This window comes from Anabrus simplex, chromosome 1 (genome assembly GCF_040414725.1).
Source record: "Anabrus simplex isolate iqAnaSimp1 chromosome 1, ASM4041472v1, whole genome shotgun sequence".
Lineage (NCBI taxonomy): Eukaryota > Metazoa > Arthropoda > Insecta > Orthoptera > Tettigoniidae > Anabrus > Anabrus simplex.
In genome coordinates, this window is record NC_090265.1 from 285981960 (window position 1) to 286001526 (window position 19567).

The 19567-nt window shown below is 39.1% G+C and overlaps 1 protein-coding gene across 1 annotated transcript in view; it reads right to left on the minus strand.

Annotated features, from left to right (window-relative positions):
• Patr-1 (Protein associated with topo II related - 1) overlaps window positions 1–19567 on the minus strand; it is a 490596-nt gene that overhangs the window by 293448 nt on the left and 177581 nt on the right. The window contains exon 6 of the mRNA XM_067159788.2: window positions 13518–13737. Coding sequence (XP_067015889.2) covers window positions 13518–13737 — 220 coding nt within the window. The remainder of the gene's footprint in view (window positions 1–13517; window positions 13738–19567) is intronic.

The window sequence follows — 19567 nt, forward strand, 5'->3', positions numbered from 1 at the left end:
TATTTGATACAAATTTAAGATGCACGTAATACTCGCGTTTATACATCAAAATAATTAAAATAGTCTAAAACAAAATTCATAATTTTTCGCAACAATTCGGTGAACGATTTTCCAACCTGAAAATAAAAATGAACGTATTAAGTTAATTTGTCATTAATTTGAGTATTAAAGTTAAAATATTACACTTGCAAAAAATTATCGCTTTGTTGTGAAATGCGGACTTACCGGTACGCAATTTATTCCAAATCTTAGGTGTCGCTATCGCAGGTTTCGCTATCTGATGCGCCGTCCTCGCCTCTGTTAATACCAGTATCAGATTCTTCGTCTCCCTGCCACACTGCGTCATCTTCGGAACCGTCTAGTGCATTCGAAATCCCAGTCCTTTTGAAGCTCTTGGAGACTAGTTCAGGTGGTATAAGATCCCAACTCTTTTTCACCCACGAGCATAACAAGTCCAAGGGTGGACGCCTGATATTTCCGGCGGGCGTCAATTGCTGATCGCCGCTCATCATCCACTCGTTGTAAAATCGACGTAAGTGGTCTTTAAAGGGTTTATTAACACATACGTCTAGTGGCTGCAAAGCAGATGTTAGGCCACCAGGAATGACTATCTGTCGTGTCTTATTTGTAGTGAGAATTTGCTTCACTTCGTTCACGAGATGACCTCGGAAACTATCTAAAACAAGCAGAGCTGGTTGTTTTAGTAGTGCACCAGGTCTTCTATTCCACACAGTTTTAACCCAGTCCAGCATGAGTTCTACGTCCATCCAACCCTTTGGTTGCACTCGTACATGAATTCCACGGGGAAACTGTATATTCTTAGGCATCGTTTTCCTCTTGAAAATGATGTAAGGCGGCAACTTTATCCCGTCAGCTGTAATGGCTAGCATTGCCGTGCATCGCAACTTCTCACTACCGCTGGTTTTCATTAATACACTCCGTGATCCTTTTAGCGCAATAGTGCTGTTGCGAGGCATATCAAAAAAAGATTGGAGTCTGATCGGCATTACCGATTTGAGAAAGCAAGTACGAAGTTTCCTTGCGCAAACGTATGACAAATCGGTGAAAATTTACAATCTTGTCCGTGTAATCAGCAGGCAACTTTTGGCTTAGTGTTGTTCTCCTTCGCACTGACAGATTGTGTCGTCGCATGAACCCCTTAATCCACCCACGAGTCACCTTAAACTGAGTTACCGGTATGTTGTGTTTGCACGCTACCTCCTGTCCCTTAATTTGTAACATTTCATATGATACACTGCAGCCATTGTTACGTATTTCACTGACGTACCTAAACACTTCTTCGTCAATTATAGGAAACTTCCCTGTTTTAGGACCTCTAAACGCGCGTCTAGAAGGGTTTGTGCTTTTTAGCTTGTTTTTTACTTTCCGCCAGTCACGCACCAACTTTTCACTCACAGAAAATTTTCTTTCTGCAGCTCTGTTCCCGTGCTGTTCAGCGAAGGCAATTACGCTTAGCTTGAAGCCCGCAGAATAGTTTCTATATTTACCCATAATCGCTTATAAATGCTTCACACGTTAATGTTTTGCGATATAAATGACTTTCCGTAATTGTTCACTATTAAAACAAATTATTTCTGCAAACACCCAAAACACAAATTAAAAACTTGAATTCTCACGCACACATGTCTACAGTAAGCACGTAAATCTGAAACAAATAAATGCATCTGTGATCTGTCCATTCCAGAGCAGCCAATACTGTTAGGCAGCAAGGAAGCATGCAACAATTTATCAGTTTAGCTCATTGGTTGCGACACACTACTGCGCTTGCGCAAAGCTTGCAAACCGGAGCTCTAGCTAGCGCGGTGTAGATCTACTGTATAGTTGACTGTATTCCGAGACGTCAGTAACAAACATTAATTTTTTTCAATTTCTTTTAAACATACGGTAATTAGGTTAATATTTCTTCCCAGTTATTGATGATTTTACATTACAAGACTGACGAGTTTATAAAATAAAACTTTAATAGCATTGGCTAATAATTATCTTGACTGCTTGGATAAAGTTTTCATCCCATGCCCGGACACGTATGACGTAGTAGTAGGTAAGATAAGAGTCTAGCGATGACAACTGAGACATCGTAAATAATTCGGCTGAATAATTCCGTGGAAATCTGCGTTATCGTCTTGGATTTCACTTCGTGCGCAATAACACAGGAGCCGGCCCCATGGTGTAGGGGTAGCGTGCTTGCCTCTTACACGGAGGCCTCGGGTTCAATTCACGGCCGGGTCAGGGAATTTTACCTTTATCTGAGGGCTGGTTCGAGGTCCATTCAACCTACCTAGCCAGTATTTCCTGGCGACGTTGCCGATAAGCGATAACTTACAGCCTTACGTATTTCAAATGGGAACTCATAATATGTAGGTGGTGAATAAATAGTACACTGTCTCGCGACCACGTTGTCAAACTGCCGATAGCCTACCGGTAAGCATAATATGTAGGTGGTGAATAAATAGTACACTGTCTCGCGACCACGTTGTCAAACTGCCGATAGTCTACCGGTAAGCCATGCGTCGTACATATACCGGTATTATTTATTTATACGTTGTGCAACATGTCGCAAACGTGACTGTGTTGCCAAATTGCCCGTAAACCATACACGTATTTAAACTGCGCATTCATGTGCAACTTACGTTGCAGTTCCATTTACCTTTTAACCAGATTAGTGAACAAAATTTGGACGTGCGACGATTATGTAATTAAAGGTTTAAAGTCCGATTTTTGTATTGAAAATAAAGGATGCGACGATTACGCGGTGGCGACGATTATGCCGTGAAATACGGCATTCATTATTTAATTTTTCAAGCAAATGCTTTCCAAAGTTCAGAGGCCAACTTATATTTGACCCACATACAGCATTAGGTCCTAATTCTGGCGCAGAACAGCAATATACGTAAAGACCACAAACATTTATATGCATAACAAATACATTATGATGATGATGCTTGTTGTTTAAAGGGGCCTCACACATAGGTCATCGGCCAGTAATGGTACGGAATGAGACTAAATTAAATGACAAATTAAAAGCCCAGAAACATCCACTAACCACAATTCACAACGTTAGGACGAAGAATGAATGGATGGATGGATATGAATTTAAAATGATCAGTGGAACTGACCCACAGTGCCTTACATGCACAGAAGCTGGCGTAGAACAATAGTAGTACTGACCAAGGGACTGCTTCTATAGCACAATACTCAATCGATGATACTTGTAGTCAAAAGGGGTCCAAAATCCAAGTCAGCGGCCCCTCACAATGGTACTTATCGCTAGGAAAGTCATGTCATGTTGCAGTACTAACCAAGAGTAGCGTAGACTTGCGGTATTCCACACATTATGGTACTACTCACAGATAATGAAATTCGCACATGTAATACAGACCTACGCTGCTTCGCACATTGCGGCGCCATTTACAGGCAACGCAAACCTATAGTGTTCATCACATAAGGGTACTACCAACAGGGACTCGTACCATCCCGTGGTGTTCCTCATACAGTGGGTACTAATCATAGGTATTGTAAAAGCCGCCGAGCCCTCGTTTGCTACTAATTACAAACCTATTTGGTAACTAACATAGTGGTACTATGCGCAAGTAAAAGCGCCCCAGGGTGTTCCCTGGTCATGGTTCTATATAATTATCCATTGGTCGCCCCTTTTAGTCACCTCTTACAACAGACAAGGGATACCATGGGTGTATTCTTCATCTGCATCATCCACCCACAGGGGGTTGTGTGTTTGGTCCGCAAGAGCTATTTTATTTTACCTCAAGTCAGCAGGCAAGCCGGTTAGGACTCCCCTATACGCCACGTGGGAGTATCACCTCTCCCCCTGCGACGCCAGCGTAGTAGGTTCGTGGCATAACAAATACAAGGCAGGCGATTTATGACAGGGATGCAAGGAAATTTATACTAGAGTAAGAACATCTGGTGATGAAAAGGGAAAATTGAATACATGGGGAACAACACAGGAGTACCTGAGTTACTTATAAGTATGAGGATTTCTGTATACTTCCCTTCTGTATGCTGTATGATATTGAGAAAATACTATTTATTTCTTGATGTTTGAGAAATGTATACTATTTGGAGACAGTTCTATACAATCAAGGAAGATTTTCAGGTAACAGAATCAATAACATATTTGAAACACCTGTGATCGTTATGAGTTAAGTTGGGACACTGTCTACCACAAAAGTAAGTCAAGTCTGTGATATCTTAAAATTTCACAAATATTATTATCATCCACAGAGCACTATCCAATTTCTGCCGTTGTTTTATATTTGCCCTAAATATATACACATACCGGGTGCCTCACCTAAGTCGCCAATCGCCGTTTCTCTTGTGTTTCGGAAAATTTTTTTTTTTTTTCTTTGTAATGTGGTAATGTGTAGGTAGAGTTAGCCGAAACAAAGACTGCTCATCAGTAGAGACGAGAATTATAGGCACTAAAAACAGTTAAAATAGGCAGGCATATAGGCTCTTAAATTAGCCAAAATAGGCATTTAAATAGGCACTAATGTGTAAAATACCCAACAAAATAGGCATGAAAAAAATTCTTATAATTTAATAACACACTCAATTACTATAAAAGAAATTTACAAGCAACGTTTCAATGTTTTCCGGTAACAATCTTGTTCTCCTCTCATGAACAATGTTTTTCTACTAAGAGAAAGATCTCTCAACATCACTTGTAGTGACTGAACAAAACTTCATTGAAATTACTTCTTCTGGTTATATTTCGCTAACAGCAGCTGCCTTCCCAGAGGTTTGGTCAAAACTTCCCCTGACTTCTTCCATAATCATAAATGATTCCTCCAGCAGCATGCCACTCTTTTCCAACTTGATGACTGCTCTCGGCAGCTTGTTGAAATTTGAAGATGCTCCGGTTTATGCAGGGGCATATTAGCTCCCAACATTGCAGTGCATAGGTCTGAAGAAAATGGCTGTTGGTCGCTGCCCAAGGTGGACTGGTAGAAAGGCTGCATTGATACATATTTCTGTACCGTATCAGATGCATCGCAGTATTTCTCAGTTGATCTAGGCGGTACTTTTCTTACATTTGATCTGAAAAATAATAAAATTGACAAATTATATTGTCCCTACATCTTAAATTTCTAGAGTTGGGCTAATTGGCAATAATGCTAAGTATATATCATGCATTTGTTTCATAAAAAAGAAGACAATTAGAGATGATGTTTCTAGAAGTACAAAACTTTAAAGTAGGAACAAGGGAATTAGTAATTTACATGAAAAGTTGTCCTCAAGGATTTTCAGTTATAATTTGGCAATATCGTGTTGAGTTCACCGGGTGAAAAATATAATAAAAAAGACGTGAAACGATACCGGAGTAGCGTAAAGGAGAGATCCGTTCTTTATGCTTGCCAAGGACCCATCAAGCTGGCCCTAGCAGTATTCTTACATATATATAAGAATGAAAACGGAGGCACTATAAATCTCAGATCTGTGAACATTTTATTTTTTTCTATTTGCCAGCTTTGGTCAGCCGGGTCAGCGGTCATGAAGACTATTGTCTGTTGTCTGCAATAGATCCTGCATAATGTGTGCCCACAAGGCCGCCACACTCATTGAAAATTAAAAACCGTTGTTATTTGAAACTGCTGTGACATGCGCCCATAACCTTATTTTACCGGGCGAGTTGGCCGTACAGTTAGGGAAGCGCAGCTCTAAGCTTGCATCAGGGAGATAGTGGGTTTGAATGTCACTGTCGGCTGCCCTGAAGATGGTTTTCTGTGGTTTCCCATTTCCACACTAGGCAAATGCTGGGGCTGTACCTTAATTAAGGCCACGGCTGTTTCCTTTCCACTCCTAGCCCTTTCCTATCCTATCGTCGCCATAAGAGCGACGTAAAGTCACTAGCAAAAAAACCTTATTTTTGTCACAATTTAGCTAGATACTAGAGGGGATGTTAGAGGCTTGTTAACCTGGGAGCTTACGCACCTCAGACTCTCTTTGCTCTCCCCCCCCACCAAGCTCAACGGTTACTAACTGGACCTCACCAATCCAGATCAACAGTCTTTTCGCTGGCCTTTTCTTGTAAAGATAGTCTTGGCAACCTTGTAAAACATGCTGTGGCATCGTCTTAGCCAGGCTACATTGGATCTGCAACCTGTGTTTCGCGAAGGCTTAGCAGAAGTGTAATAGAATTCGTGATTTTTTTAAAGGGAGTTTTAAAAATTGCATTTCAGTTGTAAATCTCTATTTACACAGGCAATGAATCACAGTTCAAAATCCCAATTTAATTTTCATCCATTCTGTGACAAGAGACTACCGGCGTTCTAACTACTCGATTCAGTAATTTAATGATTATTTGCATTTTAGCATTAAAAATTATGAAAGTTCATGACTAATACAGCATTGCAACAAAAAAAAAATTGCCACAATACATAATATAATAGGCCTATACATGCTACAATGAAATGCTATCATAGTTCTCAATCACAAAAAAATAAAAGGAAGAAACAAACTTACCTCCTTACATCAAGCTTGACGGACTACCCTTCCATCCGTAATGAAATTGGGATCCCCTGTGATCGACTGCTTCAGCGTGTAGGACCTCGACGATTTTTCTTTGGGCACTGCCACAAACACACTTCTTCCACTTCACAATAAATCACAACACGTTCTGAACGCAAAACGTAGCGTACAACAGTTCGCATCGAAATGAAGGTACAGGGCATATGGGTTGTGCAATAAGTTCGACGTTGACTGGTTCTCGCATATGTCTCACGAGGTTGGAGGAATTGAAGGCTGAGTTGTCTATACGGAGTTGAAGGCTTCGAGGTAAAATTGTTCCTTGTTTCTCCTGGTGGAAATATCCCTAGAACTATTTCTGGTGACTTCTGAGAAGTCCCATTTTTGTTCGTGGGGTAAACAGTTATTGAGAAAAGAGAAGATACTGTATTTACTCACGTATTAGACCCCCTTTTTTCCCCCACTTTTACAGCCAAAAATAATAAAAGGGGGTTCAATATGTGATGACCTCAAAATTTTTTGCAGCGAATACATGACTTTTTGGTTATAAAGAGCTATAAATTGTACATGTAAACATTCTATACTATTATTTAACAAACTTAGAATGTATTTAAGTTATACTGGCTATTTTCGTCGGAAAGCAGTTTTTCTAAATGTAAAAGGACAAAAAATGGTGAACACAAATTTTAGGCTTACGGTACGTATAAAAGTCCGTTTTAGTTACTCATATCAAGTCATTCGATACATCTCATTAATTCCGCCGTAAAAACTCGCTGCGAAGATTCGTCTCACTTTATACTCGATCCCGTAGAATAAAGGGATAGGGTATCGTGTTATCATATAATTAAACATTGATACAAAAGAACTTAATGGCCAGTCATTTGTCTCTGTCAGTTCAGCAGTAGGCCTACCACACAGTGAGGTTGACGTCAACTGTTCTAAAAATCTTCAAGATCATAATTACGTATTCAATTATACTGAATCGTATTAGAAGTATATATAGGTACATCTTCGTGCACTAAGCAAATACTTGATCATTAATCTATCCATTAATCTCCGTCAGCGCATGAAACTACAGCACTTGACGTTGTAAACACCGCGCCGATCTTCTGGAGCTTGCAAGTTACTTCGGTTGAGCTGCTCGTCTTCGGCTTCTTCATGACTTTAGATCTTCATATTTGGATTGTGTTGTGACTTTGTGCCTGACGGTGTATGCAGTCTGGCTCATTTAACTGTTCTCTGCTTTTCGTGAACATTGTGAGACGGTGCCAAACATTGCCTGTGCCGTGCTGATGCTCGGAAGATTACACATTACTTCTTTTAAGTGACTTACATTCCACTTCGTCTGAATTTTACAGTGCCTACCCCCATCATTTTTATATCGCCTCTTCAACTGATATTGTGTGAACTTGACCGTTAACTTCTTTCTTACTTACGCATTGGTTTTCGAGTTATAATCGGCTGATGATGACCCAGACTGGGGTCGAAACCGGTACCATTTCCACTTTTAATTAAATAAGAATGTAATCTCCACATCTCTTATTTACTTGTACTGAATAGGTTAAACTACCATATTTATTACTTCAATTTAACTGTGATACTTTTCAATACTTTTCAATACGGAACAATGAAATTTTTATCTTTAAAAGTACGCTACAGAGGCGGACATTTCTTAACTACGAAACACAGATGTACCGCATGGATTTGACACGTTTTTCATTGCGTAGGTCGTATGGTTAAAATTGAAATAATTGATAAAGAGATTCAACCTATTCAATACAATTCTCTTTATCAATTATTTCAATTTTAACTAATATTCTTCAATACGGAACAATGAAATTTTTAACTTTAAATGTAGGTCGTATGGACAAAACTATTCACAAATTTGTGCGATGTCAGCAGAGCTGCAATAAGACTCGTACCCGTTTCGAAGCGGAATCGTCATTGTTCTCTGAAGAATTACGTTGGGGGGTCTTATAGGCAAGATTTATTTTTTTCATTTTCTTCGTCTCGAAAAGCCAGGGGGGTCTAATACGCGAGGGGATCTAAAAAACGAGTAAATATGGTAATTGTATCGAGCACACTGGCTACAATATAATGCACCGGAAGAATTTCGGCTTTGAAAAAAATAGATTCAAAAGGCATCAAATAGGCAATTATACTCCAAATAGGCACAAACCCCTGAAATAGGCATTTATAGGCACAATAAAACCAATGAAAATAGCTAAAAGGACCCTAAAACGGATTTATATTTCAAAAGCCTACGTTTCTGAACACAGGAATAAAATAGGCAAATAGGCAAATTCCAGTCTCTACTCATCAGGCATGTCATATGACACCCACTGTCAATTAAATAAGTAGTTTAGGTTGTCACTGCAAAAAAAAAAAAAAAAAAAAAAAAAAAAACCTACTGTAAGTGGTTGTCCGTAGTGGCAGTATCTACTGCTGTTAAGGAAAGGTTATGTTCAGTCAAGAAACACTAGAAATAATGTTTGGCCTATGTAAATTATTGTCACTCTTTGTAGCATCCTGCATAGCCCTTCAATGCATTCACTCACTTCATGGTTTTTGTTTTGTTTCGTTTTAAGATTTCACATGGCATGGACAGTCATCGCGTCCTCCGTGTCTAGCTAAAAAATCACAGGCATGATTCACACAACACACGCCTCAGTAAAATTTCATCTATGTACTACTTTTGGGAGTACCAATTCGTTTCTGATAATTTTTCTCCAATCACTCAGCTTCTCATTGTGTTTTTACTTTTACACATCTTGCTATTTTATTTAATGTTGCTCACTTCACTGGAATAAATGTTTGCACAATACAACAAATTTGAATCAAAAGCAAGCAACAGATGTGTTAATCAGCAAGGCAATTGTTACATCAGAGGTAATGGAAAAGAAAGTGAGCATATATGCTGGGAATTTGCATTCATCAAAGAATGTTATTGAATATTATGATCTGTTAAAGTTTGTACATAAATGTCGCTATCTATTAATTTTTTCATTAGTTGTCTTCTAATAGCGAGTTTCCTGCTGACAAAAATTATCTTCATTTTTGCTATGTTCGCAAGCAAAATCAAGAATTTATACGAGGGTTGGGGCAAAAGGCATGGCAACTATTTTTTTTTCTTTTGAAAACAGCAGTCCGTTTGGAAAATGTGACATATAAAGGTGTTAACTATATGTGTGGACAATGATAACACTAAAATATAGTAACACATTAATTTATTACGGTAGTATACAGGGCAATATGGCCTTCCCGGTGCAAAAGAATGACAACACAATACACAAAGTTGACATGACAAACCTGGGCCTAAAGACCCTCAAAGTAGTCCCCTGCTACTGACACCACACGCTGCCAACGATGTGGGAGGCGGTGAATACCATCTGCCTCAGCATTTGCCGCACCATGTGTGAATTGGGTCACCTGCTGGCGCACAGCATTAGCAATGTCCTCTCGTGTTGCAAACCGCCTACCATGTAGTGGTTCCTTAACCTTTCGAATGAGATCAAAGTCACAGGGCAAAATGTGTCAGGAGAGTATGATGGGTGCTCCAATTCTTACCATCCCCAACATCGCAGTAGCTGCCCTACACACTCTCCTTTATGTGGTTTTGCATTGTCGTGCAGGATTATTGCAATGTCCACAAGATCCGGATGTTTTTCCCGAATGCCATGTCGTACCTGTCGCATCAGGAAGTCCCTGTAGTACTGTGCGGTCACTGTTCTGCCATGTGGAACAAAGTGGCAAACAATGATACCCCTGACATCATACGCGATGATCACCATCAATTTGACTGGGGAAGGATTCTGACGGACCTTCCGACTCCTTGGTGATCCAGCATGTCGCCACTCTGCGGGCTGACGTTTCAGTTCTGTTTCGTATGCCCTGGCCCAAAATTCATCGATGGCGATTATTAGTGACAAGAATTGATCGCCGTCCTGTTGCCAGTATGCAAGGTGGTCGGAGCATATTGCACAGCGCACCCACCTTTGAATTTCCGTCAGTGCATGTGGTACCCACTGCGATGCGATTTTGTGCAGTTGCAGCTCATTACGCAATATCATGTGGACGATGCGTTTCTCAATGCCACTTGCCCTCTCGAACTTCAGTAGCGGCCATCGTCTTTCTTCATCCAGAAGCTGCTCGATGACAGCATGTGCCACATTGGTCCGCACACTGACAGGTCGTCCCGAACGTTGTTCATCACTGGTTGACACACGTCCTTGCTGAAACTTTCCTACCCACCATGCTACTGTAGGGTATGGTAGGGCATTATTCCCTAGGGTTTCCACGAATTCACTGTGACATTCCATCGCATTTCTCCCTCGGAGAACGGCCATTTTGATGTAAGCGCGCTGCTCAACACGGGTTACTTCCATCTCGCACGACACTCACCAACTGACTGATTTCACAGCCCTCGCTGTGCTACTACCAGCTATCACAGAGCCATCTGTTGTTCTGCATACACACTATGCCTGCAAAACTTCCACACGACACATATACGTTCGTGATCCGTTCACATATCTACAAGAAAGAAAAAAAAAGTTGGTATGACTTTTGCCCCAATCTTCGTAAAAGCATATCAATTTTGTGGAATCTGTAATAGCCATCAACTCTTCCGTACTGCCATAGTACAAGTGAGAAAATTGTACTAACTACGGAAAATTTGTAGTAGTTGGCATCTGTGTATACCCAATCAATACAGCAGCCTCAAATTAGTCTTATTTATTGATGGTGACAGCACAACTAGAGGAATAGTTAGTATGTTTGGTAGCAGCTGAGTGAGGCTGCTGTATCACAGTAGCATCGAGAAAGCATGGCACAACACACGGCAATGCAACCGGGGAAGCTGTACTGCCAACAACAAATATTCTTGAACTGAGTATCATACTACACTAATTTGAGGCTGCTCTATTGATTGGGCACATAAAACCACATTTAAAAAAAATTTTTTTTTTTACACTGAGAGCCAAAACTACATTTTATGCTGGCATTGGATACTGCATGATGTATCTGATAAGCAGTCTTTGTTTGGGTGGACTTTACCTACACATTACAAAAATTAAATTGAAAATATCTTGCAAAACACCAGAGAAAAGGTACCTGAAGACTCTAAGGTGAGACACCCAGTAGATATGCAGGAGGGCTATGAATCTGTGAAACATCCCTAATGGAATTGTAAGAGACAAAATTCTCACTTGATTTATCTTTCATGTTTTCATGCCGGAACACACACTTCACTGCCAGAAATTGACAACACCATTTGCATAATTACTGTTCAAGCATAAGTAATCTCAACACTTCTCTTTCACCGAGACATCTTGTATTGAGTTAATGATGCACTATGGTGAGGAAACCACAATGGGAGATGTGTAACACACTGTCAGTCCAACCAACATTATTCATTCCAAACAATGCGGGTAACAGGATTTGTAATGATTCCGTTCAGCATGATAGCTGGAGCATTTTATTACGTGTTCCAAATGCTGCTCTCATTAAGCTACTTGATCCACAAAAATAGGGTTATTGTGAAAGAGCATCTTTGTTATTTACCAGCTGCAACAATTCAAGTTCTTCCCGGGTGAATTTCTGCAGATGGCATAAAATTTCAGAGTTGGACGCTATTAACTGTAAATTAGTTCCATTTTCAGTTGATAACTGTCAACCATTTGTGCACTGTTGTGCTGTAAGGCAAAAACTTACAATTTTCTTATGCTAATCCCACAAGATGAGTTATCATGAAAACTTATTATTTAAATACTGTACATTTAAAAAAACTGTTGAGCCATACGTGATTTGCCTTTGTAGGAAGACAAGAAGCTTGTCTTGCTTTTATGTGTTATGTTTGTCATCAATCTTGTTTGATTCGCCTTTGTATTTGAAGATATTCGGCAGGAAGATGTGGAGCTTCTCTAGTTTGTACTTGTCCCTCTCTTCTGTTGTTCTCTCTTCCCACATTAACCTGCCAATGTGTTCATTGTTCATTCATACATCCATTCTCATGCCCAGCTTTCCCTTTATGCACATCCTTCTTTATAACCTATGACCCTTGCTTCTCCACTACTAATTACATGAACAAAAAGAAACTAAGTTGAAATTAGAGCAAAAATTAAATCCAGAGATTAATTTATACAAATATGAGAGATAAAAAGCAGACTTGGCCAACAGCTGGAAACTGCATATGATGCTGATGCCAGAAACAATATTTCATCGCACAGTATCACAGGCAATATAGCAGTAAATTCATCCATAAACATGGAGCTGATCACTTTGAAAATGGCTTCTACATTCTCTACTTTATAAAGTTGGTAAAAACAACAGTCAAAAAGTGTCAAGCTATGATGGACACAATTTAGGAATTATAACTACTGGCAACTACATTAAGATTTTCAATTATGTACGTAAATTATTTTTCAGACCACCCAATACCTTTATTACAGAGCATGGTGCCTTTTACGGTTCATTACATCTAATCATAGACACGTCTCCCTCTGCTTCTCTTATCTGCCATAGCCAAGTCCATTGTTCTTCTAGGTAATCTATTCTCCTCCATTTGCATTGCACAATGCCACCAGAGGAGCTGGTTCATACATATGGCTTCATCCACTGAGATCATTCCTAACTTAACCTTTACCTCCTCCTCCTCCTCCTTACAAGTGCCCACCTGCCACTGTTTCCACCTGTTTTTAACAGCAATCATTCTTGCTAATTTTATGTCTGTTATTTCCAGCTTATGAATAAGGTATCCTGGGCCCATCCTGCTTTCATTCCTGTACAACAAATAATGTCTGAAAATAAGAGCAATGTAGAGGATATTTGACTGCAAGCTTACTTTGGTCTTTTAATTCCCTATTTATGATTTTAGTACATTAATATGTATAAAAACTGAACAATTTCTTTAAAAACTTCACTGTTCAGAGGTAAAAAAATTACCATACTAATTGCACAGAATACGTTTATTGTAGCCAAAAATGAAAGATTTAAACTGTTGAGAAATACTGTACCCATCAAGCGATGGTTCTGCTGTTGTAACTGTTGAAGATCTGGCATGGGCACACCTCGGAGTCCAACAGGTCTAGTTGGCATCACAACCTGACCAAATGAAGTACCACTCGTGCTTCCACGTCCAATTCCTAATACTGGTGGAGCAGGCAAGTGAGTAGGGAAGTGACCACGTCCAAGAGAAGCAATGGCATTCTGAGAATTCCTTAACAGTACAATGTCCTGAAGTGGAAAGAATATTAGATAAGCATACTTCTTTTATAGATGTCTCAAATTATTAGTAGAAGATAAGAAGGGCTAGTAAGAAAGTTTTGGATTTTTCCGAATTTTTCCAAGTCTAAATATAACTTCCTGTATGTCAAACACTTTATAAATGAGGATTTTCTCTTACAGTAGATGTTATTTATGTTTTATGTTCCTAATTTAATCTTAAGTTCTATTTATATATCATCCAGGGCTATGATCCTATTGTATCGTAGAACAATCACAACATTCTCAACTTTTGACATTTCCTTCTGTGTTTCTGGGAATACTCCCCCAACAATAGTTTCATTTCCATCTTTGAAGCCAAGCATGTATGCTTGAATTCAATACTAATAACACAATTCAACACAAGGTTTTGTGAATTGAGAAGGGTAAGTGTGGATTTTATTACACAATGTGCTGATTACATTGCTGAAAACAGAATGTTTCTATCATGTCAGGAAGATAAGGTATCGTAGTTTATGCTTTCCGCTGCAAGCATAAATATTACTTCTGTAACAGATGAGATCAAAACCGTTAGATCTTTTTTTTTCTCTTATTTTTCGAGTTTCTTCATGTGACATCGACACAGATAGGTCTTATGGTGACGATGGGTTAGGAAAGGGCTAGGAGTGGAAAGAAAGCAGCGCCTTAGCCTTAAGGTACAGCCACAATATTTGCCCGGTGTGAAAATGCGAAACCACGGAAAACCATCTTCAGGGCTGCCGACAGTGGGGTTCGAGCCCACTATCTCCGTAATGCAATAATATTTTAAGCGGATGACTTAAACTGTGTCTATTGAAATTATCTGAGTATATTGCTTCTTAACATTTTCATTAGCTAGTATCTCTGTTTAAACAATGGAGGTACGACCTAGCTGTTGCATTCAAAGTTCTGAATTTTCAGGTTTGCTGTGTTTTTATGTTTAAACAATGAACCACAAACATTGGTGTATTAATTCCCCAGACTGTTTTTGTTTCATATGAGAATAACTCTCAATTAATAATCAAAGGAAACCTAATACAAAAATGCTGAAAACTGACTATCACCTATATTACACATAATAAATCTCATGATGTTTCTGTACTGACAAATTATAGGCCTATGCTTCTAAAAGAAGAATTTACTTGGCCCACCTTTCAATACAATGATATGATGTGAGATAACAACAAGGATGAAGCCCACTTAGAAGGGACCGATGAATGTAGGAACTCTAAATAGAATATCAACAAGTCAAGCCAATAAATTACCCAATATTTCTGTATTTGGCATTTCATCACATAAGCTCTATCCCAAATTAAACACGAAAAACAAGGAGTTTCCTTCAGTCTAACTTAAATCCCAGTCCATCAATAAGAAAACATTTACAATTTTGCAATGTCATAGGAATGCAATGGGACAACCTCAAGTTCATTCAAGCAATAAAATAGTGTATACTAAAAACATTAAACTTGAAAACAGTAGATACCACGACTGATGCTTCACAATTCACAACAACTTACGCAACAATGTGTATAGCATTAAGACATATTAAAGTGATTTTTGGGTATTGTTAGCACCACATTTTAACATATATTTTCTCACAACACATCACCTATTTTGACCCAATAGGCATTGAAACACATACTGATGAAATAACATAAAATCTTTTCCATTATTGTTTTCATATCATTTTGTCCAGCTCCTGCTAGTTCAAGGTGTTGATGGTACTTCTCCACCATTGCCTCTCCTTCCACCACTCCACTTCAGTAATTGTATTCCATTGCAGTCTTCTTCTTATATTGTTCTTGACCGAGTACAGTGAAACTTCGGAATGCGAGTAACTTGGTATATGAGTGTTTTGCAAGACGAGCAAATATTTTAAATAAATTGTAACTTGATAAGATAGTGAGGTTCCACAATACGAGCGTCACGTGTGCCTACGTTTTCCCCTCCCGTGTTCGTTTGTTGAATGGATGTACGAGATCTTTGGTCCTGTAGTGAAGAAATACCTGTCAGTAAATAATCTGCCGCTCAAAGTCTTGCTGGTTACGGTCAATGCTCCTGCTCATCCTCCAAGCCTTGAGGGCTTGAGGACGACTCACTGGAGAATTCAAGTTCGTTAAGGTTAAGTTCCTTCCTCCCAACACTACTCTACTACTCCAGCCTATGGATCAGCAACTCATTTCGAACTTCAAGAAGCTATACACCAAAGCACTATTTGAGTGATGTTTCGAAGTGACCGAAGAAACAAACCTTACCCTCCAAGAGTTTGAGAGAAATGATTTCCCCATTGTGAACTGCCTGAAGATCATCGATAAAGCCTGGGATGAAGTCACCAAGAGAATTCTGACTCTGTTCTTGGACATGACTTTGAGGGGATTGTCGATGAAATTGTGTACTTAGGGAAGACTATGGGGCTGGAGGTGAATGATGTGGACGTTCAAGAGCTGGTGGATGAACATAGCCAGGAACTAACCACCAACAAACTAATGGACCTGCATCGCGAACAACAGGAGGAGTTTATGGAGATCTCGTCCGGGGAAGAGAAGGAGGAAAAGTCAGTGGAATCTCTCACTTCAACTGAGATTCAGGAGAAGTGCAAAATGTGGGAAATGGTGCAAAATTTTGTAGAAAAATACCACCCGAATAAGGCTGTAGCAGTGCGAGCAATGAATCAGTTAAATGACAATGCAATGTCACATTTTTGTGAAATCCTCAAAAGGAGGCAAAAGCAACAGTGTTTGGATAGGTACCCCGTTTCAGTTCCACGAAAAGAAAACAATTCCAGTGAGCCAACAGATAGCAATCATTTCGTTCGTGAAATTCGTGCTACACAGTAACTCTTCTCATGTCATCTCTCATCTCCCTCACACCAACAATGATTCTATCGTAAGGAAATGTGCACTTTAATTTGTTTTACGTTATATTTTGTTTTAGAAATGGTATGCGAAAAAAATGTTTGTGTGTTGTGGACGAATCATCCGCGTTTCAATTGTTTCTTATGGGAAAACTTGCTTTGACATACGAGCGCTTTGGATTACAAGCATGTTGCCGGAATGAATTATGCTCGCAATCCAAGGTTTCACTGTATATCCATATTGCTCTGGACCTCCCACTTGCCCTCTTTCCTTCTATCGTAGTCTCCAAGGCTTGTTCTGGCATCCTTTTCTCCTCCATCCTCATAACATGTCCAGACCATCTCAATTTATTCCTCTCCATCCTATCACTCAGCTTCTACCCCTCTCTCTTTTCTGACCACAACATTTCTTACTCTGTCTCTCCTTGTCTTCCCTACCATACTCCTCAGAAACTTCAACTCACTGGCCTGAATTTAACTCTCGTCTCTTCCTGTCAATGCCCATGTCTCTGATGCTTACATTAATATAGAAGTATAGTATATCTTGTACTATATCTCTACATTTCATAGGAACTTCTCTGTTCCACACCTAGTTCTTTACATTCTGGTAGAATGTATTTCTCACCTATAACCTGCTGTTCTCCTTATCCAACCTTGCATCTTGCATTATTTCACTTCCCAAATATTTGAAGTATTCAACAACCTCAAGGTTTTGTCCTCTGATACTAAGGATTCCTTCTCATGGCAGTGGAAACATGTACATGGGAATGTTGGACCTTCATTTTTTGGTAAAATGAGTGGGAATAAGTGTTGTATGAACAAAAAGCGTTTAACCAATTAAAGACCAAGCACTGAAAAAACATAATTCATTGGAATATTATTGCATATTTCTCATGAAATTAGATCAGAAAGACCAGAAATTATGGGAACAAGAAGTATTTACAAACAGTTTAGGTTCAGCATAATGTTGCATTTTTGTAACTTTGGGCCTAGTAGGCATCTTCATTTAGCAAGAGTGAAATTGTTGGAAACAGTTTGAATGAAGATGAATATTGCATTTTTGACACTAGTAAATTGTTGTGCTTTTGCACAGTTGGCATCTTCTTCTAGCTTTGTTTTCCTGTTGGATTATGAAATGTCCTATTTGATCACACCGAGCTCGATAGCTGCAGTCGCTTAAGTGCGGCCAGTATCCAGTATTCGGGAGATAGTAGGTTCGAACCCCACTGTCGGCAGCCCTGAAAATGGTTTTCCGTGGTTTCCCATTTTCACACCAGGCAAATGCTGGGGCTGTACCTTAATTAAGGCCACGGCCGCTTCCTTCCCACTCCTAGCCCTTTCCTGTCCCATCATCGCCATAAGACCTATCTGTGTCGGTGCAACGTAAAGCAACTAGAAAAAAAAAAAAAAATCACAACACACTTTCGTGGGTAAAGCTGCCTTTGATGGTCGTCCATAATTAGAATTGTCCTCTCCCTTATAGCCTATGTCAGTTTCTTTATTGCCTTCCCTGGCATTACCACATACTTCATCATCTTTAGTATCATCACCGTCATATTTCATCAGGACCAGAGCTATATATGATCTAAAACTGCAGCTGAGAGATTTTTTCATCGTTTGCTATTCTATGTATTTTCCAAGAATTGACGATGACAATGTCAAACAAATTTATGAACCGAGACCACCACCACTTTTTACCCCTAACTCGTATCCTGTAATTGGCAATGACATTGTCGTGCAGATGATTGTATATCTGATTCTCCTCAAATGTTGAAGTTGCTTCAGTATGAAACAGTATGGTGCAAAGTTTTTGACGCAGTCAGTAACAACTCTATAGTAGCTTCTTCATCATTTGCAGAACTTGTGAATCGAAGTACAGTGAAAATACTTTGTAAGGCGACTTACCACCTACACAGACTTTTATTTTTTGAATTTTAGCCTGTTCTTCTAAGGCTGGTGAAGAAGTATAGACAGGAGCAACTTTTCTCCAGTTTGGGAGCTGCTCCTTTCTTTCTGCTTGTTTTTTAGGTTTCTTTACAGCTGACCCTCCAGGTTCATACTCCGGTTCTTGTTCAGTACTTACATGTATTTCAAAGGTACCAGCCACATCACGTAATTGTTGTTCTTCCACAAGACAAAGACTTCTTCATCCGTTAATTCATCGACATCAGGTGAAATATAGACGTCAATGTTATCTGCATTCACCAAGTCATCATCATCTTCTTCTTCTTCTTCTTCTTTGATAGCTACGAGTTCCGCCACAGTTAGTTTTTTTGGTAGATGGGACACATGTTGGAAAACAGTGAAATCCTAATATAAATACGAAAGATATACATAAATCCACAGCAAACAGCAAAAATCCTATTTGTAAAATCACTCATTTTTAATACAGTTTCGCATACAGTACCTTTCTTGCGATATTATTTCTTTATCAGCACACAATTACAGTTTCATGCTTCCTCACTGCACTACAAATGTACTCATGAACAATGAAGGAAGGAACAGAGTTGCAAGTAGTCAAGTGAGCAGTCTATAAATCAGGAATACATCCTTGTTAATTCCAAAGTTGCGTAAATGCAACATTTTTGTAAATTTCAAAACGAGGCTTCACGTGATAGATTCATTGTGTGAAAAAGACCTATTATCTTCTAAGTATGTCTATAAAATGTAAATATATGAAACAGACACAAAATATCTATTCTATTTCTGGAAAAAAGAATTCAGGTCTGAACCTGGTTACATGTTGTGATTTTTCAAACTTAAAAAATTCAGAAAAAATGGCATTACATGTATTTAGCGTGGACAACTGGGTCAACAATATTTCTAGTATGTTCCTTCAATATATCAATGCTTAAAATTAAAATTCATTGAAACCTTAAGTCGGGGCAAAGACAAAAATAAAATGTTCCGTTATCGCAACGATGGGCCTTAATGGGTTAAGAAATGTTATACAGCGTAGAGTTTGTTCTA